Raw genomic sequence first — 25,871 nt, 5'->3', positions numbered from 1 at the left:
AGCACAGATCATCTCTCTTTGAATCCTGTTTTCTTTTGATTATATCAATCTGAGACATTAAAAATCAGTGAAATTATAATGGTATTCTTAGGGAATAGCATTTGACTCAAACATTTACGCTTTGGACATCTTTTATTCAATAGGCAGTGACTGCTTACACTAGACAACTCAGTGTTTGAATATCTAGATTGAAAACTTTTTTCAGGATCTTATTTGATGAAAAATTTTATGCAAAATGAGTTTACTTTTCTTCTCTTGATCTGTGACACATTATATAGAGAGATCCTTTTTAAATACATAAGATAAGGAAAGAATAGCTAATATTTTAAAATGCCTTTCCTTGCCAACTTCTTCTACTCTCAAATGATTTACTTTTTCTTTGAACCTTTAGACTTTGTTTATGAAAACAGAAATTAATATATTTTTGAAGTTTGAACTTAAACATTTTAATAGTATTTATCTAAACTCTAAATACAAACAGCTCCTCTCCATCCATGAGATCCGGATTACACCCACAGTTGATTTAGAATTGACCTTTATCTTTTCAGAGTATAATCTGTTGGTTACAAAGGCACAGATGTACATCTGCTTAAAAGTTTCCAAATTCGTTTGCTACTTCACTCTGCAGAAGTTGAGCAGTAAGAGCAGGTGTTTAAACCTAACAGTAATCCAGTAACCGTGAACTCCGGACTGTGCATGTGTGGTTTTAGTTGAGGTTTTTGCCGTTACCTTTGTATAATAACAAAAAGGTATAAACTGATGCTTTTGAAGTTATTGTAATACTTGGATTAAACAATTCCATTGTATTAAGCATGGAGTGTATTAAAGTCTGTCTTTGCCTTCTTTGCTTTCTGTTTACAGTAGAGCACCAAAAAGAGTTTCGCCTTTCTTTTCTTTTAGTAGAAGAGTTTAAAAAGGAGAGGTGTGTTGGTGGCCAGCAGTGAGGGTGGAATTTTGGTATATGTTTTGGCAGCTTCACAACTGCTACATTACTTGCTTAAGAAAAAAAGCCATTAGTAAAATGGGTAGATCTCACTTCTGCTCATAAGTAATGCTGTTTCATTAACTTTTATCTTAATGTGGACAATGCCATATTTTTCAGTATGCAGTATGGCAGCATTTTAACCCTGTTCTTATATCTGATATAATTAACTCATCTTTATGTGACTATGTATAATATTTGATATGGACCTCTGGTGGGAGGTCATTAATAATGGCTTATTAAGTGATCACCTATTATTTAAAATCTTATTTATAATTTTTTAAACTATTTTATTCAGGTTGGTTTGAATTCTACAAATGCAGAACTAAGAGGATTTATAGATCAGAATCTCAGTCCAACCAAAGGTAAGGACAGTTGAATAAAATTTTTCTGCATCAGGCTAGTTTTACTGCATTTGTTTCATAAAAAACACAGCTACATGAAGAATTACTTTGTGTATAATAATAATTATATAATATTACTGTGTTGTCATGACCAAATAATTTTTATCCTTTAAAACTCAGTTACCTCTGAGAGATGGAACAGGAGAGGGTGATGTGTATGTGTGTTTGTGTGTTTGTTTTGAGAGACCCTACTTTCAGTGATTTAACTTGTAAAGAATACAGTAGAATGAATGAATATATGTAATTCCTTTTTCTAATACATAGTTTACTGGAGGAATGTGTATATCTGAAATCTGATGTACCAGTACAAGAACTTGTGCAGGACACTGTCAGTATCTTTAAGCAACATCTTTTAGTAAGGAGAAATAATATACTGAAATCTTTGTGGTTGAAATAATATGTTTGGGACTGGCTTGAAAATAATCCACTGGGGAACAAAGAGCAAAGTACATGGATGGATATGAGTTGGTTAAATGTTTAAGCTGGGTGATAGCTATATGAGGTTTCATTATTCTTTTCTCTCTTCCTTTGCATATGTTTGAATTTTTTCCATTGTACATAATGCAAAGGTGGAAACAAAGTGTCTACTACTACAGTGCAGATAGCTAGGAGAGAAACATCAGCTTTCTCAAAGGCTTTGTCTAAGGTGGACAGAAGGCTAAAGAAATCTGTTTCAGTATAAAAATGTCCAGCTTAATAGTTGTAGTGGTCTCTAGAAGTATTCTAAGAATTTAGAAGTATTAGCAAGCAGTGAAAGTGGTACTTGAAGCCTTGAATGCTTCTCATTTTTTCCTCAGTTTTCTAAATTGTGGTAAGATACACAAGACATAAAGTAAACACCTCAGCCATTTTTAAGTGTATGATTTGGTGGTATTTAAGTACATTCATGTTATGCCACCATTATCACCATTCATATCCATAACTCTTCATCTTGCAAAACTACAGTTCTGCACCCATTAAACAGCTACTCCCTATTTCTTCCTCCTCTAAACCTCTGGCAAGAACCATCCTACTTCCTGTATCTATGATTTTCACTACTCTGCATACCTTGTATAAGAAGAGTTACACTATATTTGTGTTTTTGTGACTGGCATACTTTGCTTAGTGTTCTCAAGGGATTTCCTTCCTTTTTTAAGGCAGAGTATTATTCCTTAAAATAACTGTAACTATGTACCACATTTTGCTTCTCTGCTCACCTATCGATGGACATGTTGGTGCCTCTATATTTTAGCTACTGTGAATGATGCTGCTATAAACATGCGAGTAGAAATATCTTTTTGAGACCCTGCATTCAGGTCTTTTGGATATATTCATAGAAGCAAAGTTACTAGGTCATATATTAATTCTATTATTTTTAATTTTTTTGAGGAATTGGCATTTCAATTTTCACAGAAGCTATGCCATTTTACATTCCCATCAACAGTGTACAAGGGTTCCAGTTTCTTCACATCTTTGCAAACATGTATTTTTTATCAGAGGCAACCGTATGTAAAGTGATATGTAAAGTGTATGTAAAGTGATATCTCATTGTGGTTTTGATTTGCATTTCCCTAATGACTAGTTCAGTTTCAGTTCAGTCACTCAGTCGTGTCCGACTCTCTGCGACCCCATGAATCGCAGCACGCCAGGCCTCCCTGTCCATCACCAACTCCCGGAGTTCACTCAGACTCACGTCCATCGAGTCAGTGATGCCATCCAGCCATCTCATCCTCTGTCGTCCCCTTCTCCTCCTGCCCCAATCCCTCCCAGCATCAGAGTCTTTTCCAATGAGTCAACTCTTCCCATGAGGTAGCCAAAGTGCTGGAGTTTCAGCTTTAGCATCATTTCTTCCAGAGAAATCCTAGGACTGATCTCCTTCAGGATGGACTGGTTGGATCTCCTTGCAGTCCAAGGGACTCTCAAGAGTCTTCTCCAACTAGTAACATTGAACATTTTTTCATGTGCTTATTTGCTATTCATTATTTTTGTAGGAATCTCTATTCAAGAAGACCCATGCCCATTTTTTAACTGGATTATTTGTGTTTTGTTGTTGAGTTCTAGGAATTTTTTATACATTCTGGATATTAATTCCTTACGGGAGAAATGACTTGCAGATATTTTCTTCCATTCATTAGGTTATCTTTTTGCTTTCTTGACAGTATCCTTTGATGTGCAAAAGTTCTTTGATTTGATGAAGTCCAATTAATCTATTTTTTTTATTGTTGTTGTTGCCTCTGCTTTTTGTCATTTCCATTAAATGATTGCCAAATCAGTGTCATGAAGATTTTCCCTAGTGTTTTCTTCTATGAATTTTATAATTTTAGCTCTTTTAAGTTTAGGTCTTTGATCCATTTTGAGTTAATTTTTGTGTATGATATAACTCAGAGTCAAACTGATACCCAGTTTTCCCAGTAGCATTTGTTGAAAAGACTATCGTTTGACCATTGAATGATCTTATTAACACCCTTGTGAAAAATCAACTGGCCGTATATGTGAGGATTTATTTCTGGGCTTTTTATTCTATTCCATTGGTCTATATGTCTGTCCATATGTCAGTACCATAATGTTATAATTACTGTAGTTTTGTAGTAAGTTCAAATTCGAAAAGTGTGAGTCCTCTTGTGAGGTTGTTTTGGCTATGTAGGATCTCTTGCAATTCTCCATGAATTTGAAGTTTATATTTTCCATTTCTGTGAAAAAGGCTGTTAGGTTTTTTTACAGAAATTGCATTGACTCTCTGGATCACTTTGGTTTTATTGACATCTTAATAGTGTTGTATCTTCTTATTTATGAATGTATTCAACTTAATTTAAGTAATTACTTAAAAAATTTTTTTTAATTGGAGGATAATTGCTTTGCAGTGTTGTGTTGGTTTCTGACATAGAACAAAATGAATCAGCCATAAGTATACATGTGGCCCCTCCCTCTTGAACCGCCCTCCAACCCTTCACCCTGTCCCACCCCTCTAGGTTGTCACAGAGCACCCCATTGAGCTCCCTGTGTTATACAGAAACTTCCCACTAGCTAGCTGTTTTGCATATGGTGGTGCATATGTTTCAGTGTTACTCTCGCCCTTCATCCCACTCTCTCCTTCCTCTGCTGTGTCCACAAGTCTGTTCTTTATGTCTGTTTCTCTTTTCCTGCGAGTAAATCTGTTTATTGGTATTTTTTGGATTCCATATATATATACGTTAATACATCATGTTTGTTTTTCACTTTCTGAGTTTCACTCTGTGTAGTAAGCTCGACTTTCATCTGCCTCACTGGAACTGACTCAGATTTGTTCCTTCTGATAGCTGAGTGACATTCCACTGTGTGTGTGTGTGTACATACAACTTTACTTCTTTATCCATGTATCTGTCGGTGGGTATCTAGTTGCTTCCATGTCCTAACTATTTTAAACAGTGTTGCAATGAACATTGGAGTACATATGTCCTTTTGAATTATGATTTTCTCAGGGCATGTGCCTAGTAGTGGGATAATTTTACCATTTCTTTTTGAAGTAGTGAAAATGTTCTGGACATAGTGGTTGTAGTAATGGTTGTAGTTATACAACCTTGTGTATATACTGGAAACCACTGAATTGTACACTTTAAAAGACAAATTTTAGTGTATATGAATTATGCTGTGGTTAAAAACAAAAAAAATATTTCTTCAGCTTAATCTCTACTTCTGGCTCTGATTTATTCTCCCCATCTTTATCAGACTTCTTGGAAGAAGTTGTATACACTTATAGTCCCAGTCTCAGCTTTTATTCACTTTTCTGCCTGATGTCATCTGGCTTTTGACTCCATTAATTCTTTGAAACTGCCCTTGGTTTTGTCTTTTTTTGTTGTTGTTATCAGCTTTTGACACAATTAATGTGTCCCCTGTTTTTAAATATAGCCATATATAAAATAAATAAATAAATAAATATAGCCATATATATATAAATAGATAGATAGATAGATAGACAAAATTTTGACTTACTTATTTATTTGGCTGTGCTGGGCATTAGTTGTGGCACGTAGGATCTTTTTCAGCAGTGGCATGTGGGATCCTTAGTTGCACTATGTGGCACCTAGTTCACTGACCAGGGATTGAACCCAGGCCCCTGTATTGGGAGCACAGAGTCTTAGCCACTGGGGAAGCCCCTAAAAAATAACCTTTTAATTTTACAACAGTTTTAGATTTACAGAAAAATTACAAAAATAGTGCATAGAGTTCTCATAAACCCATCACTCAGTTTCCCTACTGTTAATCCTACATTAATCTAGTACAGGTTTTACAGTTAATGAGCCAATATTGATACATTATAACGAATGGAAGTCCAGTTATAGGTTTTTGAAAGAAAGACTGCGGAGATAAAGGTCCATTTTCATTACAGCATAATCAAGGGTGTCAACATGACTTGCCATTATTGGTGTGAACCTTGATCACTTACTCGGCTGACACAGTGTTCGTCATGTTTCCCTGCTGCACAGTCACTCTTCTCCTTCCCCCTTTCTGTACACCGTAGTCTTTGGAAGAAGTCACTATGTGGAGTCACACTTGAGCAGTGGAGAGTTTGCTCCACTTCTTGACTTCTTTGAGTTGTGAGTATCTACATAATTTATTTGGATTTCTTCCATCCGAGATTTGTTTTTTCTCCCTTATTCATTTGTTTGTTTATTTATACCATTATGGACTTACAGGTATTTAGTTTTTACTCCAGGTCATAGTCCAGTACTGTTGGATTGGCCAAAAGTTCGTTCAGGTTTTTCCATAACATCTTATAGAAAAATCCAAATGAATTTTTTTGCCAACCAGATATTTTTGTTGGTTGGTTTTTTGCTCAAATCATTAAAACTATGGCCATTGGAAGTGTTCAGTTGCTTTTCTGTGTCCCTTTGACATATTTCCTGCCCATTCCTCAGATCAACCATTTCCCCAAAGAGTCCTGACTGCTTTTCATAGAGAATGTTGTTGGAACATCAGGATCTTGGTGCTGAGTGAGTGATTGTTCCTGGGATGGTGTCTCTTTTTGAAATCGCTGTTTTTCTTTGTGTTTGTGATACCATAGTTTTTAAGTCTTTATAGGAAGCAGTACAGTGTAGTAGCTAAGAACAAGGGCTCTGGCAGTCGAGGGTGTAATCCTGGTTTCATTTCTTATTTTTGTTTGTTGTTTTCAGTTGCTCAGTCATGTCTGACTCTTGAGGCTCCCTGGACTGTAGCCCGCCAGGCTCCTCTGTCCACGGGATTTCCCAGGCAGGAATACTGGAGTCAGTGGTCAGTTCTTTAACCAGGGCATCTTTTTGACCCAAGGATCGAACCCATGTCTTCTGCATTGCCTGGTGGATTCTTAACCACTGAGCTATCTGGGAAGCCCTTGGATTTCTTACACCCAACAGAAGCTAAACCTGAGCAAAATGATCTCTCTGACCCCAAATGTCTGTAATGATGCAGGTCATGATGGTAAGTTGCTCATAGCATCTGTAAGGACTAAATGAGATAATGTGTATACATCACTTAGTACAGCACCTAAGACACAGCCAGCATTCAGAATGTGCTTACCCCTTTCTCATTTTTCTTTTTGGCCATTCCCTTCAGTCTGCTCTCCTAGCTCTTCTGTTTGTCTTCTAAATGTTAGTGTTCCGTGGGGTTTTTGTCTTGGGTTTTTTGTTTTCCTCACCTTGTACATTTTCCCTAGGCATTTTTATCTATTCTCATTGCTTTAGTTTTCATTTACTATGTATATGGTTGATTCTCAAATCTGTACCTCTGGCCTAGACCTCTGTCTCGAGATTTTGTATATTCAGCTGCTAGTTGGACACGTTCAGTTGAATAACTTATACACATCTCAGACTCTCTCTATAATTAAAGTGATTATTTCACCTTCTCAAAACCCATTTCCCCCTTTTCTTTATTTTATTGGACAGTAATACCTTCTACCCTTTGCCCAAATCAGAAAGTATCATCTTTGCCTCCTTTTTTTTCCTCTCTCTTTGACATCAGATCCCTTGCAAGATTTGTTGATTCTACCTAAATACGTCAGTACTTCCCACCCATTTTCTTTATTCTGTTGCTATTATCTTAGTTCAGACTACCATAAGCCATTTCCTGGATTACTGTAGTTATTTTGTTTACTTCAAGATTCTGCGTTTCTTTTCTGTTTCATTCATTGTATTATAGTTACATATTTTTTTCTCAAACACAAATCTGAACAAGTGTTCCCAAGTTAAATACATTTTTGTTCCTTATTGCCGTCAAGATAATGGCCCGACTCCAGTTTAAAAGGTCCTTCACATTTTGGGTCTTGCTTTCCTCCTCAGCCTTAGCTCAGATGGTGATGCCTCTTATCATACTGAACTGCCCTCTGACTGTCACTGCCTCACTGTTCTGCCACCCCTTGTCCTTTCATCCCTTCTGCCGCCATCCCTGTCTCTGTGTCTTGCTCTATCCTCTTCTCTGTACATACAATATTAGTCCTCTCTGACACCATCCTGCACTTCCCTCTTGATAGATGCAAGTTCCATCTGGCTCATTTCTTTTGTGTTTTTTTTCAGTGTTTATTTATTTTTGACTGCCCTGGGCCCTTGTTGCTGCAAATGGGATTGTCTCTGTTTGTGGCGAGTGGGGGCCACTCTTGGTCGTGGTGTGCAGGCTTCTTTCGTTGCAACCCATGGGCTCTTAGGGCTCGTGGGCTCAATAGCTGTGGCGTGCAGGCTTAGTTGCTCCTTGGCATGTGGGATCTTCCCAAAGCAGGGACTGAACCTTTGTCCCCTGCATTGGCAGGTGGATTCTCAGCCACTGGACCACCAGGGACATCCCCATCTGGCTAATTTCTGTTCACTCCTAGCATCTAAATTTAAATCTTATTTCCACTCAGCCCATAAAACTCTAATACTCTCTGCTCACCCCTATTGCAGTATTTGTCACACTAAATGTTAATTGCTGATTTATTTATTGGTCCCCACCTAATTCCATGAAGTCAGAGTTTTTATTAGTCATCATTGTTTCTCTGGGATAGATATTTCAAAGTAGCTATCCCAAATTGGAACTTTGTTTATGTCTTTCCTTTGATCTGTAATCCCTTTGGCCACTGGGCAAATTCCTATTTACTGTTAAAGTCTATCTGATTGTGAATTCCTCTGTACCTCCGTGTCACTGTGCCTCCTTTGTGTTAACCTTTGGACCCTGCACATACTTTATTCTTGTCCTTATCACATAATATTGTATTTTTTTATATGATTTTCCTTTTCTTTTAATAGACTAAGCTCTTTAAGCTCAGAGTTCATATTTTTGTCTTTAGAGTCTAGCTTAGCATCTAGTACAATTATACATACCCAGTAAATTAAAAAAAATTTTTTTATTGGAATATAATTAATTTACAATACTGTTAGTTTCTGGTATACATCCAGGTGATTCAGATATACTTATAAATCCGTTATTTTTTAAGAAACCTTCAGTGTTTTTTGAAGCAAAGCACTAAGGTACTCAATGAGGAAGATTCCTGAGCTTTTTGTCTTAGGGTATCTGTCTCAGAGTTGGAGGTCTAAAATTTACTTAATTAGTTAAGAACAAGCCTGAAGATCATTGTATTCTGTCATAACCATGCAAATAACAGATGATTTAAAAGCAGTTGTGTTATTTTTTAAAATGAGAGAAAAAGATACTGTAACTCAGGGCTTTATTATCTATGATGTTGAAATCCCAGTGGCACCTTTGTGGAGATCAGGGATTCCTCCCTTATCTGGGAGGCACATGCTGTTTCTTGGGCTGTAAGAAGTGGTTCTAGCAAGGAAAAGAGGCCATATTTGCCCGTAAGCTGTATGCCATCCTCCAGCAGCTGCCGGATCAGCAGCTGCTGTGGGCTGACGTGCAGATAGATGAGACCTGCCCCATATCCTCCTCTTGTTCCCTTATGTCCTTGGGAGAGCAGTGCCACCTTGCCACCTCCTTCTTTGCTTAGACATCAACTTTAAAATATGCATGTCTCTTACTGACGGCCAGTTCCACACCATCCAAGAGATTGCAGTAGCTTCCATCTATTGAAATGTCAGCCATTAAAAGGAACACAGCAGCTCAAAGGAGGGGATCAATTCAGGTCAGTCGCTCAGTTGTGTCCAACTCTTTGTGATCCATGGGGTCACATGCAGCACGCCAGGCTTTCCTGTCCATCACCGATTCCTGGAGTTTACTCAGACTCACGTCCATTGAGTCAGTGATGCCATCCAACCATCTCATCTTCTGTCGTCCCTTTCTCCTCCCGCCTTCTATCTTTCCCAGCATCAGGGTCTTTTCATACTGAGTCAGTTCTTCGCATCACGTGGCCAAAGTATTGGAGTTTCAGCTTCAGCATCAGTCCTTCCAATGAATATTTAGGACTGATTTCCTTTAGGATGGACTGGTTGGATCTCCTTGCAGTTCAAGGGACTCTCAAGAGTCTTCTCCAACACCACAGTTCAAAAGCATCAATTCTTTGGTGCTCAGTTTTCTTTATAGTCCGACTCTCACATCTATACATGACTGCCGGGAGCCAGCGTGAGGAATCCCGCCCATTGGAATGGTCATGAAGAAGGAAGCCAGACAAAACACAAAGGCGTGATCTAGCTTCAGGGGTTCCCCCTGAGTTTTTCGAAACATCTACCCCCAAAAACCAGAGTCTGCCGGCCTTATTGCATATAAAAAGAATGTCTCTGTCTGAACCCCCTTTGGATGGCTCTCTAACTTGCCTAACAGGTTCCCCCAGACTTTTTACACAGTTTGTGAATTGTTTACAGCCACAAAGCTTAAAGCATCTTAAAGATACAGAGCCTTATAAAGAGCTAAAAATCATATTGGTGATGGGTTTTCACTGTTGACTCAATGACTGCTGCCAGGCCTCCATATGCCTTATCTTTTAGGCACCTGAGGGATATTAATCAATGTAATTGGGATATAGAAAAAGGAATATAGTAGTTTTGATGTTAGCAACACTAAACTTTTCAGTTAATTTACTTTTCTTTGTTATATATCACTGCACTCCTCTTGTGTCCTTGCTGTGTAAGATTGTAACTTTATTTAGTGCTTTCTGAGAGTGGCACCAGACTTTGGGAAGAACAACACAAATAAGTCTTCTGGTTGACAAACCCTTATCAGAAAAGGGCCATAAAATGTTAATTGGCCCTCTGGCCAAAAGATGATGTAAATCACCTAAGGCTTGTGTATACAACTAGGTATGCAGAGAGAAAAGCCTGGTCTCGATAAGAGTCAGGGCTGCTGATGCTGCATAATTTTATATTATCCATTGATGTCTATGTACAAAAAAAGGTATAAAAGGCCTTTCTGGACAATAGGGGATGGGCCAGTCGCTGGACTGGTTTCCCCTGTGTCTCCTCTTTGTTCTATCTTCTGACTGAATTCCCATCTGGAGCACGGAGGCTCGCCACGTCTACTAACTTGCCCCGGCTTTTAAGTCCCGCGAGAGAGGGAGCCCAAGGCGGGGCACCCTCCACTATTCAAGCGAGCGCCAGTGGCCTAACGTAGCCGGTGCAGACCTCTTGTCCTGGAGTTTTAGTGGTTTTCCATGTAAACCAAGGTATTCAGCCTCTTTTCTCCACTAAATTTTCCTACTATACTATTTCTTTGTAATTTCTTTTATATTTCTAATTAAATAAATAAGTTTTCCTCACCCACGATGTCCCCGCTTTGAATGACCCTGGATCCACCGGGGCTGGACGCTGACACGTGACTACTGGAAAAACCATAACTTTGACTAGATGGCTCTTTGTCAGCAAAGTGATGTCTCTCTTTTTAATATACTATCTGTGTTAGTCATAACTTTTCTTCCAAGGAGCAAGTGTCTTTGAATTTCATGGCTGCAGTCACTATCTGTAGTGATTTTGGAGCCCAAGAAAATAAAATCGGTCACTATTTCCATTGTTTCCTCATCTGTTTTCCATGAAGTGATGGGACCAGAAGCCATGATTTTAGTTTTCTGAGTGTTGAATTTTAAGCCAACTTTTTCACTCTCCTCTTTCACTTTTATCAAGAGGCTCTTTAGTTCCTCTTTTCTTTCTGCCGTAAGGGTGGTGTCATCTGCATACCTGAGGTTATTGATATTTCTCCCAGCAATCTTTATTCTAGCTTGTGCTTCATCCAGTCCAGCTTTTCTCATAATGTACTCTGCATATAAGTTAAATAAGTAGAGTGACAATATGCAGCCTTGACGTGCTCCTTTCCTGATTTGGAACCAGTCTGTTCCATGTCCAGTTCTAACTGTTGCTTCTTGACCTGCATACAGATTTCTCAGGAGGCAGGTCAGGTGATCTGGTATTCCCATCTCTTTAAGAATTTTCCACAGTTTGTTGTGATCCACACAGTCAAAGGCTTTGACATAGTCAATAAAGCAGAAGTAGATGGTTTTCTGGAACTCTCTTGCTTTTTCTGTGATCCAGCAGATGTTGGCAATTTGATCTCTGTTTCCTCTGCCAGCTTGAACATCTGGAAGTTCACAGTTCACCTACTGTTGAAGCCTGGCTTGGAGGATTTTGAGCATTACTGTGCTAGTGTGTGAGGTGAGTGCACTTGTATGGTAGTTTGAGCATTCTTTGGCATTGCCTTTCTTTGGGATTGGAATGAAAACTGACCTTTTCCAGTCCTGTGGCCAGTGCTGAGTTTTCCAAATTTGCTGACATATTGAGTGCAGCACTTTCACAGCATCATCTTTTAGGATTTGAAATAGCTCAACTGGAATTCTATCACCTCCACTAGCTTTGTTTGTAGTGATGCTTCCTAAGGTCCACTTGACTTCATACTCCATGAGGTCTGGCTCTAGGTAACTGATCACACCATCGTGATTATCTGGGTCATGAAGATGTTTTTTGTACAGTTCTTGTGTGTATTCTTGCCACTTCTTCATAATATCCTGATTCTGTTAGGTCCATACCATTTCTATCCTTTATCGAGCCCATCTTTGCATGAAATGTTCCCTTGGTATCTCTGGTTTTCTTGAAGAGATCTCTAGTCTATCACGGGATACTCAGAATCCTCCTATGGAGGCAAAACTAGCAGAAAAGGTAAGAGAAAGCAAGAAAGGGGAGTGGAGGCTTAAGAGGGTATAGTTATAGCACAGAGAAAGTTGTTTTGGAACTAAAAATATATTCAAAATCCCATCATGAGAAATGCTGGACTGGAAGAAACACAAGCTGGAATCAAGATTGCCGGGAGAAATATCAATCACCTCAGATATGCAGATGACACCACCCTTATGGCAGAAAGTGAAGAGGAGCTAAAAAGCCTCTTGATGAAAGTGAAGGAGGAGAATGAAAAAGTTGTCTTAAAGCTCAACATTCAGAAAACGAAGATCATGGCATCTGGTCCCATCACTTCATGGCAAATAGATGGGGAAACAGTAGAAACAGTGTCAGACTTTATTTTTTTAGGCTCCAAAATCACTGCAGATGGTGACTGCAGCCATGAAATTAAAAGACGCTTACTCCTTTGAAGAAAACTTATGACCAACCTAGATGGTATATTCAAAAGCAGAGACATTGCTTTGCTGCGTAAGGTCCGTCTAGTCAAGGGTATGGTTTTTCCAGTGGTCATGTATGGATGTGAGAGTTGGACTGTGAAGAAGGCTGAGCACCGAAGAATTGATGCTTTTGAACTGTGGTGTTGGAGAAGACTCTTGAGAGTCCCTTGGACTGCAAGGAGATCCAACCAGTCCATTCTGAAGGAGATCAGCCCTGGGATTTCTTTGGAAGGAATGATGCTAAAGCTGAAGCTCCAGTACTTTGGCCACCTCATGGGAAGAGTTGACTCATTGGAAAAGACTCTGATGCTGGGAGGGATTGGGGGCAGGAGGAAAAGGGGACGACAGAGGATGAGATGGCTGGATGGCATCACTGACTTGATGGACGTGAGTCTGAGTGAACTCCGGGAGTTGGTGATGGACAGGGAGGCCTGGCGTGCTGCAATTCATGGGGTCGCAGAGAGTCGGACATGACTGAGCAACTGAACTGAACTGAACTGAACTGAAGGAAGATTGAAAATAAAATATGGCAAAGATGTACTGTAAACAGAACAATATCGATAGCAAATGAATATACTAATAGCATCAAGCTGTGAAAAGGACAAAGAGAAACGTGCATTGTGACAAAAGGAACAGGAATCCAATTTTCAGAAAATGAGCCAAACTTATGAATAAACTGTTCACACAAAAGTATTAAGGGTTCTTAATAAATGAAAAGGCACTATACCTAATTCATAAACCATGCATAATTTAAAATTACACTGAGTACCATTTTTCACTCTACAAGATTGGGTAGTATTAAGAAATTTGATAAAATACTGGTGTCAAGGGTGTAGAATCATATGCTATCTTATACTGCTGGTGAGAGCATAACCTTTATGGGAAGCAATTTCATGCTATTTATTAATTTAACGTTCACAATACCTTTGAGCAACCTGTCTCTTTTTAGGAATGCATTCTACTGATATGCTTGTAAATTTAGGAAATAACACTTAATTTTTGCAGTATAATCAGTGCAGTTCAGTTGCTCAGTCATGTCCGACTCTTTGCGACCCTGTGGACTGTAGCCCACCAGGCTCCTCTGTCAGTGGGATTCTCCAGGCAAGAATACTGGAGTGGGTTGCCATTTCCTTCTCCAGGGGATCTTCCCGATCCAGGGATTGAACCCAGGTCTCCTACATTGCAAGCAGATGCTTTAACCTCTCAGCTACCAGGAAAACCCAGTAAGATCTAGTTAAATAAATTATGTTCAATACATATAATGGAATATTACACAGATGTAAAATTGGGAGTGAGAAAGCTATGTACAAATATACAATATCTGTGGAGAAATATTAATGAAATGTACGGAACAATGTGCTGAATAATCATTTGTTTAAAAAGAAGTGATAGACAAACATATGATATAAAGGTAGACACAAATAATATGTGAAGAGACTTGACATTCCGCTGTGAATCCCCAGTGATCAAAACAGTGTGGTATCAACAAAAATAAAATTGGTCAATGGAATGGAACAGAGAGCCCAGAAAAAGACTTACACAAATACATTCAACTCAACTTTGACAAAGGAGCAAAGACAATTTAAGAGAGAAGGGAGAGTCTTTTCAACAAATGAGGTTGGAACAACTAGATATTCACATGAGGGAAAAAAAAAAAAAGAATTCAGACACAGACTTTGCACCTATCACAAAATCAACTCAAAATGGATCATAGACCTAAATGTACACCTTAAAACTCCTAGAAGAAAAATAAAAGAAAATCTAACTGATCTTTAGTGTGGTAATGACTTTGTAGATACAATACAAAAAAGCATGATCCATGAAGAAATCGGGCTTTAATGTTGGGTTTCATTAAGATTAAAACTTCTCTGTGAAAGATAACCTTTCTCTAACTACTAGATAAGGAATGTAAGTCTCTGTCTATCGTTACATTATTCATATTTTGGGTGGTATCGGTTCTCCAAGCTTTCTTCTTTAATATTGTGTTGACTATTCTGGATCTTTTGCCTTTCCATGTAAATTTTAGAATCAGTTCGTTGATATCCACAAAGTAATTTACTGGTATTTTAATTGAGATTGCATTGAGTCTGTACCTCAAGTTGGGAATAACTGACACCTTAATGATATTGATTCTTCTGTTCATGAACATGGACTTATCTTTCCATTAATTAGATCTTTGATTTCTTTCATCACAATTTGATAGTTTTCCACATACAGATCTTATACATAAGTAGTGGATATATCTTTAAGTATTTCATTTTTGGTGCTAATGTAAATGGCTTTGTATTTTTAAACACCAATTATAAATGGGCTCCAAAATCATTGTAGATAGTGATTGCAGCCATGAAATTAAAAGATGCTTACTCCTTAAAAGGAAAGTTATGACCAACCTAGATAGCATATTCAAAAGCAGAGACATTACTTTGCCAACAAAGGTCCGTCTAGTCAAGGCTATGGTTTTTCCAGTAGTCATGTATGGATGTGAGAGTTGAGTCTGAAGAGAGATGAGTGCTGAAGAATTGATGCTTTTGAACTGTGGTGTTGGAGAAGACTCTTCAGAGTCCCTTGGACTGCAAGGAGATCCAACCAGTCCATCCTAAAGGAGATCAGCGCTGAGTGTTCTTTGGAAGGACTGATGCTAAAGCTGAAAATCTAGTACTTTGGCCACCTCATGTGAAGAGTTGACTCATTGGAAAAGACTGATGCTGGGAGGGATTGAGGGCAGGAGGAGAAGGGGACGACAGAGGATGAGATGGCTGGATGGCATCACCGACTCAATGGACGTGAGTCTGAGTGAACTCCAGGAGTTGGTGATGGACAGGGAGGCCTGGCGTGCTGCAGTCCATGGGGTCACAAAGGGTCGGACACGACTGAGCGACTGAGCTGAACTGATACATTGCTGGTATATAAGAAAGCAGTTGACTTTTATACATTAGCCTTGTATCTTTTAACCTTGCTATAGTCACACATTACTTTCAGTTTTTTAAATGGTATTTTAAATTTCAATTTCCAGTTTTTCTTTGCTAGTATGTAGACACTGTTGGTTTTTATACTTTTTTGTTGCCTGCTCCCTTCTGAAACTTATTTTTAGTAACTCTTACAGATTCTTTAGGATTTTCCACACATACTGTCATGTGATCTGTAAATAAAATTAGTTTAACTTTTCCTTTCCAATTTTTATTTCTTTTTCTTTGTTAATGTCACTGATTAGGACTTCTAGTTCAAAGTTGAGTAGAAATGGTGAGAACAGAAATTCTTGCCTTGTTCCTGCTCTTAGGAGGAGGAAATTATGAAGTCTTTTTTTTTTTTTTTTTTAAGTCTTTTATCATGTTAGTGGGGCTTCCTGGGTGGCTGAGTGGTAAAAAATCCACCTGCCAGTGCAGGACATGTGGATTCCATTGCTGGATTGGGAAGGTCCACTGGAGAAGGAAATGGTGTTCTTGCTGGGGAAGTCCCATGGGCAGAGGAGCCTGGCTGGCTATAGTCTACAGGGTCACAAAAGAGTCAGACACGACTTAAGGACTAAACAACAACAACATGATGTTAGCTGTAGAGTTTTTATAGCTGCCCTGCATCTGGCTGAGTAGATTTCCTTTCTAAATTTGTTGAGTGATTTGATAATGGGTGGTGGTTGGATTTTGTGAAATGTCTTTTTCTGCACCTATTGTAGTGATTATATGGTGGGATATTTTTAGCTTTGAATTTGGTGAATTACATTGACTTTTACATGTCACAAAAACTTTGACTTCTCTACAGAAACACCACCTGATTTTGAGGGAAGCTTATTAGTTATCTATTTGGAGAATATTAGAGCCTGTTTTGTACTATTTTTAATCCCGCATAATCTAGAGATGATTCTAAAATTCTTGTGTAGCAACAGGGAACCAATTGAGGTTAGAGTACATACATTTATAGAGAACCAGTTGTTCAAGTTTTATGACATTTTTTGAAAAGATTTTCACAGCCTGGGAACAGAAATAAAAGAAAGCAAACTTGTGGGCAAGGCAGTAAGAACAGAAGGAATTCAGAGTTTTCGCAAAAGTGTGGTTGGAATGGCTCCTTGTAGAGACCATATGAATGCATGTCTGCTGAGAAGGGAACGTGAGAACTTCATTTTCTTGATGAGCAAAACTTTAAAAGGAACTTTAAAAGTGAAAGGGTCAGGAACTAGTGTTACAGATTATTTCAGTGCTCAAAATGTTAAAGGTAGAGTAGCTTGTATATTTTGGAATTATATGCTTAATTAAAGGGGCTGCTAACAGTTGCCACTATTCTTTTTTTTTTTTTAATTGATTTCACAAGTTTAAGTACTCATATCTAGTAAGCTTTTGTTTTATTTTGTACTACTTTACACAGTAGGTATAAGCAACATTTGGTTGTTATTTCTATAAAAATTCTTTGGCAGGCTTCTAAATCTGAGGTCACATTAGGGTGAGTTTGGCTTCTTTTGCTGTGTGGGGCTTAGTGAGAGATTATATTTTAATAAACACAGTGAATGGTTCTGGCTTTGCCTTTTGAATCTGAGTTTGGTTTCAGGATATTTAAAAATATCTTACTGGTCTGATAATAGACAACTAACCCATTCTGCAAGTAGTTTTATTGACCTGTTCAGTTCAGTAGCTTGCTTTTCCTGTAGGACCAGTGCCATCTGATCTTTTTCTCTCTTGTATTTTTCCTGTTTATCTACAAGTTTTATTTAAAGAATTGTGGTTAGTTTAGGTGACTCAGATAGTGAAGAATCTGCCTCCCGTGCAGGAGACCCGGGTTTGATCCCTGGGTAGGGAAGATCCCTTGAAGAAGGAAATGGCAACCCACTCCAGTATTCCTGCTTGGAGAATCCCATGGACAGAGGAGCTTGGTGAGCTGCAGTCCATGGGTTCCCAAAGAATTGTACACAGCTGAGTGACTAACACTTTCCCTTTAATTTACCATAGTACATAAGTAAATACTAAAATAAGAATCTTTTAGAAACAAAGTTTGAGTTCCTGATTTAAAACAGGAAATAAAGGAAAAAGTAAAATGTTTAAAATAGGCTGTGTTTGCTCCATCTTTTATCTTCCTGTTAGCTGCTTTCACAATGAATATTGTGGTTAGGTAGAATTACATAACTTTGTTCTGTGTTTTGATTGCATGTTGCACATTTATAAATAATTTTGATAACAGTATATTGCACCTGAGACCAAATAAAATGGCTCCCCCCCCATTTAAAATATAAATTTGTATTCTCTATTCCGATAGTTAATGTAGATTGCTTTATTTTAGAACATGACATGATCTTATTTTTTACATTTTGAAATACCCAGTTGCTGTTTCTTATGAAAGGATAATAAACGGACGTCATTCTTTTAGGGGGAAAGAATATCTGCAGAATTGTTTCTGAAGTATTTCAGAATCTGTCTTCAGTGAATCAGCTTGTAACTCAGTTGGCAGAGTAGAGTAAATGGTCTTTCTTTTGTGATTTCTTATTTGCTTAGTTGTTGGAAAATGGAGTTCATCTAATGCCTGTTTTTATTTCCTATTCCCATATGGCCCCTTGTCTTCTAGAGGAAAACTGCTCCACAGTAAGCCCTGTTGCTTATTACTGGTAACAGTTATTCAGTTCAGTTCAGTCGCTCAGTCGTGTCTGACTCTTTGCAACCCCATGAATCGCAACATGCCAGGCCTCCCTGTCCATCACCAACTCCCAGAGTTCACTCAGACTCAACGTCCATTGAGTCAGTGATGCCATCCAGCCATCTCATCCTCCCTCGTCCCCTTCTCCTGCCTCCAATCCTCCCAGCATCAGAGTCTTTTCCAGTGAGTCAACTCTTCGCATGAGGTGGCCAAAGTACTGGAGTTTCAGCTTTAGCATCATTCCTTCCAAAGAACACCCAGGACTGATCTCCTTTAGAATGGACTGGTGGTTAATTTCAAACCTACCGCACTAAGGGAAGAAGACAGTTTTGCTTGCCACTTGGAATTTAGTTCTAAAATCAACCTCTTAAATGCTTTCTTTCTCTGAATTTCTCCGTTTAAATTTAACTTGTTTATGACCAACATAAAATTTGCATAAGTTGCCAAATCCAAGGCAAAATATCAAAAAGGATGCTGTAAAGCTGTTTAGCAGCTTAGTTGCCAACACAGTGTTTTTAAAGTTAAAACTAGCAATTTAAATCGCAAATGTTATTTAGGAAAGGTTAAATTGCCTTTTCTGACATTTACCCTGGCTTCTCCTCATTTTTATAAACTACATAGTAAATAAAAATGGTAGCTAAAACACTTTTTTTTTTAAAAACTATATGTGTCATTAAGGAAACACTAAATAGGAGAACTATTAATAAAAGTTTCTAAACATTTACTCACTGTATTTCTTTAGGATTTTTTTTTTTTAATTCATCCTAATGGAAACACATTGTATTTTGCTTCATGTTGCTAAGTAAGTTTGGTATATTTGAGAAGGCACAGGTTTTGGAACCATTGAAGCAAAGCTTCACATTTCAGCTTTGCTATTTACTAGGCCTACAATTCAACTGAGCGACTTCACTTTGACTTTTCACTTTCATGTATTGGAGAAGGAAATGGCAACCCACTCCAGTATTCTTGCCTAGAGAATTCCGGGGATGGGGGAGCCTAGTGGGCTGATGTCTATGGGGTCGCACAAAGTTGGTCACGACTGAAGCGACTTAGCAGCAGGCCTACAATTGATAACACAGAAAATATACTACAACTCTTTGATTTTCACATTTTTGTTTTTGTGATCATAATGCCTACCTCAGAGGGATTGATTATGTTTCCTCATTTGACTCCAACATGTAAAGCTTTATGCATAATACTTAGCATGTATTGGGTACTCAGTCAAATATTAATTCTCTTCTCCTTTACTTCCTTCATTGTTCCTTTGATGTTTGAACCTTTCTTTATCATTGTATCAGATATGTTGAAAATATCCGCCAGTTGCTAGTTAAATTATTGAAAAAGATCAGCCTGAATAAATTACAAGCTGTATTTTGAAGGAAAAGGAAATTGCTACCAGGCTTTACTGGTAATACAAATTGTTTCTTTCATTTTCTGCTTGTGAAACTAATTAAATCCAATTTTTTGCATATCTCAGAGTAAGCTGGAAACTCTCTCATCATCCCTTTCTCTGGTGACATTCTTTATAGCCCCTTCAGTGACCCATTGGGACCCATTAAAGTATGACAAGTTGCATGACCGACACGGTAGACACGCAGATCACAAACGTAGTGGAAGTGGAACAGAAGATGAAAACATCTAACATGAAGGCCCTCAGTCTCCCAGATGAGCAAAACAGCAATTAGAATAATAGTTTCAAAAAACCTATCTTTTTTCCATTCCCTGATTATTAATGATGATGTTTTCTTAGAATGCCTGGAGGTTTGGAGTGCTGTAGTGCAGTCGTCATTACATTTTAGCAAGTAGCAGAATCACCTGGAGACCTGGAGGGGATGCCCTCCAGAGTTTCTGATTCCATAGGTCTGGGGTTGGGGCTGAGAATTCATATTTCTAACAGGTTCAGTGGAGGTGATGGAATTCCAGTTGAGCTGTTTCACATCCTGAAAGATGATGCTGTGAAAGTGCTGCACTCAATATGCAAGTTTGGAAAACTCAGCAGTGGCCACAGGACTGGAAAAGGTCAGTTTTCATTCCAATTCCAAAGAAAGGCAATGCCAAAGAATGCTCAAACTACTGCACAATTGTACTCATCTCACATGCTAGTAAAGTAATGCTCAAAATTCTCCAAGCCAGACTTCAGCAATACGTGAACTGTGAACTCCCTGATGTTTAAGCTGGTTTTAGAAAAGGCAGAGGAACCAGAGATCAAATGGCCAACATCTGCTGGATCATGGAAAAAGCAAGAGAGTTCCAGAAAAACATCTATTTCTGCTTTATTGACTATGCCAAAGCCTTTGACTGTGTGGATCACAATAAACTGGAAAATTCTGAAAGAGATGGGAATACCAGACCACCTGACCTGCCTCTTGAGAAATCTGTATGCAAGTCAGGAAGCAACAGTTAGAACTGGACATGGAACAAGAGACTGGTTCCAAATAGGAAAAGGAGTACGTCAAGGCTGTATATTGTCACCCTGCTTATTTAACTTGTGTACAGAGTACAGCATGAGAAGTGCTGGGCTGGAAGAAACACAAGCTGGAATCAAGATTGCCGGGAGAAATATCAATCACCTCAGATATGCAGATGACACCACCCTTATGGCAGAAAGTGAAGAGGAGCTAAAAAGCCTCTTGATGAAAGTGAAAGAGGAGAGTGAAAAAGTTGTCTTAAAGCTCAACATTCAGAAAATAACGATCATGGCATCTGGTCCCATCACTTCATGGCAAATAGATGGGGAAACAGTAGAAACATTGTCAGACTTTATTTTGGTGGGCTCCAAAATCACTGCAGATGGTGACTGCAGCCATAAAATTAAAAAACGCTTACTCCTTTGAAGAAAACTTATGACCAACCTAGATAGCATATTCAAAAGCAGAGACATTGCTTTGCCAACTAAGGTCCGTCTAGTCAAGGCTATGGTTTTTCCAGTGGTCATGTATGGATGTGAGAGTTGGACTGTGAAGAAGGCTGAGCACCGAAGAATTGATGCTTTTGAACTGTGGTGTTGGAGAAGACTCTTTTCGAGTCCCTTGGACTGCAAGGAGATCCAACCAGTGCATTCTGAAGGAGATCTGCCCTGGGATATCTTTGGAAGGAATGATGCTAAAGCTGAAGCTCCAGTACTTTGGCCACCTCATGGGAAGAGTTGACTCATTGGAAAAGACTCTGATGCTGGGAGGGATTGGGGGCAGGAGGAGAAGGGTACGACCCAGGATGAGATGGCTGGATGGCATCACAGACTCGATGGACATGAGTCTGAGTCAGCTCCGGGAGATGGTGATGGACAGGGAGGCCTGGCGTGCTGCGATTCATGGGGTCGCAAAGAGTTGGACACGACTGATCGACTGAACTGAACTGAACAGGTTCCTAGGTGAAGTTGCTACCCCTGTGCTGTAGGGGTATAGAGAAGTCCCCACTTCTTCAGCTAGAGACTGATTTTTGTGCCTGAGATTTTTCACTGAATTCAGAAAACTTGTTTTTTTTTTTCCCCCAGTACTTTCTATGTGTCTAGTACTGAGATATCCTCAAGCCTCATGTGTCTTATACTTTCAGACCATGGATTTTTGGTTAACAAAGGGACTCCACTAAGGAGCAGTTCTAAAAGAAAAGACTAGTGAAGAAAGGAGGATAGGCTATCCATTTTATTGCCCCCCAACCCCCATGCCATTTTGTTGCTTATTCAAACCTCTGTCTTCATGTTATAGCAATATTTTATCTTTTGTTGATTTTAATGCAAAAACATTGGCTCTTGTAATTATGTCTCTAAATATCTCTCCTAAGTATCCAGCCTGGCATGCTGCAGTCCATGGGGTCGTGAAGAGTCAGACAGGACTCAACAAAGTATCTGTCCTAAGGAAGTAAATTTTGACTAACAATTAATATAGACAAAGATAGATATATTTATCATAGCGTTATTTATAAATAACAAAAAGTAGCTCACACACAGAAGTGTATTATTACTAGGTAATTTTTAAAGTAAGTTATGTATGTTTGCATATGATAGCTAATTTTGTAGTCAGATTTTGCCTATGAAGCAAGCCATTTTAAAGATAGAAAATGCTTAATACACATAATTATTTTATATAGGGATGTTTTGATATAATTTAACCTCTCACATTTAAGTAAAGTTGCATGTATTATGTGTTCTTAACTATATGACTGAAGCTCCAATACTTGGCTACCTGATACAGAGCCAGCTTACTAGAAAAGACCCTGATGCTGGGAGAGATTAAAGACCCTGATGCTGCAAGAGGAGAAGGGAGTAGCAGAAGATGAGATGGTTAGATAACATCACAGACTTCAATGGACATGAGTTTGAGCAAACTCTGGGAGATAGTGAAGGACAGGGAAGCCTGGTGTGATGTAGTCCATGGGGTCACAAAGAGTCGGACACTACTTAGTGACTAAGCAACAACAAACTATATGACATTTACAGAAAAAAAAGAGGAAATATATCAAATTACAAGTATCTTTTAAAAGATGGGATAATGATTGACTAGTTCTATATATTCTTTTCTGCATTTAGTAATATATCCATAATAGGTATTTACTTTTCTAATGAAGATATTCATGTCATATATTTACATATGTGTATATATATTTCAAGTTTTAGTTGAAATATATAGAGAAAAGTACAAATACAGGAGTACATCCCAGTGAAATTTTTTTAATATTTATTTATTTGGCTGCCTTGGGTCTTAGTTGTGACATGAGGGATCTTTAATTGCTGTGCATGGACTCTCTAGTTGTGGCGTGTGGGTTCAGAAGTGTACAGGCTCAGTTGTTGCAGTGTGCAGGCTTAGTTGCTCTGTGGCATGTGGAATCTTAGTTCCCACACCAAGAATCAAACCCATGTTCCCCGCATTGCAAGGTGGGTTTTTAACCCCTGGACCACCAGGGAAGTCCCAGCTCAGTGAAATTTCACAAACCAGCAGTTGAAACTAGAAGCAAAATGCCAGCACTCTAGAAGCATGCTTTATGCTCACTTTGAAGGCTAAGTGCTGTCTTACAGGATAGGCTATTTTTGTCTGTTTTGATGCTTTACATATGAAATCATAAGACATTTCTTCTTTTTGACTTGGTTTTCTTTCTCAGCATGTTTGTGTGTTTGTACTGTATGTAGTTGTCATTGATCCTTTCTCTTTGCTATGTAATATTTCATTATGTAACCAAACCATTATTTACTTATTTATTCTAATGCAGTTGGGCATTTGTCATAGTTTTCAGTTTGGGATATTAGTAACGTCACAGACTTTCTAGTTAATGTCCTTTGCTGGTTTGCTGTAGGGCATATTCCTAGGCTTGGAATTGTTTGGTTGATGTAGACAGACACTCAGCTTTAGTAGGTACTTCTAGAATGACTTTTTCAAAGTGATAATACCAGTTTATACTTCCACCAGTGGTATATGAAGATTCCTTGTAGCTCATATCCTTCCCAATACTTGATATTTTTCATCTTTTTCCTTACACTCAGTCCAGTGGATGTATAGTGATAATATACTGTGGTTTCAATTTGCATTTCCCTGATGATTAATGAAGTAATTAATCTTTTCCTTATTTTTGGTTGTAAATTATGGTGAAACAATGTTGTAGTATGCAACTCTGTATCAGATACATTTTAACTTTATTCCAGAGAACCGGTATGCAACAAATATTTTAATAGTATATATACATTAAAAGATATAGCCCAAACAACTCATCAAAAAATGAGAAGACCTAAGGAGACATTTCTCCAAAGAAGACATATAGATGGCCAGCAGGCACGTGAAAAAATGCTCAACATTGCATATTATTAGAGAAATGCACATCAGAACCTTAATGAAGTGTCACCTCACACTGGTTAGAAAGGCTATCATCAAAAAGCCTACTAATAATAATGCTGGAGATGGTGGGGAAAAAAGGGAACCCTTCTACACTGTTGGTATGAATAGAAGTTGGTGTAGCCACTATCAAAAATGGGGTGGAGTTTTCTTTAAAAACTAAAAATAGAGCTACCACGTGACCCCGTGATCCTGCTCCTGGGTGTACATCTGGAAAAAAAGAAAACTCTATAGTTTGAAAAGATATATGCACCCCAGTGTTCATAGAAGCACTGTTCACAATAGCCAAGACATGGAAACAACCCAAGTGCCCATCAACAGATAATTAGCTTAAGATGTGGTGTGTGTATATATACATATACAGATATATGTAAGGGGAATTATACCCTATATCTTATAATAACGTAACAATATTATCTTGTGTATATGTACACACACACCCATTCATAGACACACACAATGAAATATTACAAAAAAGAATGAAATATTGCCGTTTGCAGCAGCATGAATCTAGAGAATCTTATGCTTAGTGAAGTAAGTTAGACAAAGACAAAACTAAATGATATCACTTATATGTGGAATCTGAAAAATAATACAAATGAGTTTATATACAAAACAGATACAGGCTGACAGACATAGAAAACAAACTTATGGTTACCAAATGATAGAGGGAGAAGGAGGGGGAATTAGGAGTGTAGGATTAACAGACACAAAGTATTGTACATAAAATAGATAAGCAAAAGGATTAACTATATAGCACAAGGAATTATTGGAGTAGGAAATGACAACCCATTCCAGTATTCTTGCCTGGGAAATCCCATGGACAGAGGAGCCTGGCACGTTACAGTCCATGGAATCACAGAGTCAGACATAACTGAGCGCACATACACAAGGAGTTATACCCAATATCTTACAATAACATATAATGGAATATTGAAAAAAACTAAACTACTAGCTGTATACCTGAAACTAATGCAATACTGTAAATCAACTGAACTTCAATTTTAAAAGGGGGGGGTGATAACCAGCGCCAAAGTCATGGATATGAATCTTAAAAATGCTCTACTCTTCATACTCAAAGTGTTAAATATGACTCAGTATTAACATAATGTCCTATAACATGACATCTGATGAGATTTGGTTTGAGTCTGTCAAGGGTATTTTTGTATTTGAATTTCATTTTCCTTGTAACTTCTACGGTCTTTCTCATATGAAAATTCTTCAGTAGAATGATTTTTTTGGCAGAGACAGATGAGTAAGTTGATAAGTTGGCAATTTAACCTGGAACATTGCTAGATTCAAAATAATATTTTTAAAGCACTACACAGATTTTTGTATTACTTTTAGAGCTGTGATAACTTCGAAATGTTCTTATCATCTTGATTTTGTTTTATCCACTAATACTTTTATTCCTAATTCTGCAATTCATTCCCTTTTTCCTGTTTGCTGAGTCTTTAGAACAAGGTGGAAAGCACAAAATAATCAAAATATGTACAAAAAATCCAGTATGTGTATATATACACACACACACACACACACACATATACATATAATGTGTAATGTGTAAATTATATACATATATATGTATAATCTTTTTAGCC

General features: G+C 38.1%; 1 protein-coding gene across 3 annotated transcripts in view; it reads left to right on the top strand.

The window, feature by feature from the left end:
- Window positions 1-25,871, top strand: part of TFDP2 (transcription factor Dp-2) — a 153,006-nt gene that overhangs the window by 8,185 nt on the left and 118,950 nt on the right. For all 3 annotated transcript variants that reach the window (XM_040234012.1, XM_040234006.1, XM_040234020.1), the window contains exon 2: window positions 1,281-1,347. In XM_040234012.1, the coding sequence (XP_040089946.1) occupies window positions 1,281-1,347 (67 nt within the window). The remainder of the gene's footprint in view (window positions 1-1,280; window positions 1,348-25,871) is intronic.

Source organism: Oryx dammah, unplaced genomic scaffold (genome assembly GCF_014754425.2).
Source record: "Oryx dammah isolate SB20612 unplaced genomic scaffold, SCBI_Odam_1.1 HiC_scaffold_2, whole genome shotgun sequence".
NCBI lineage: Eukaryota > Metazoa > Chordata > Mammalia > Artiodactyla > Bovidae > Oryx > Oryx dammah.
This window is presented reverse-complemented; position numbering and strand designations above follow the sequence as displayed.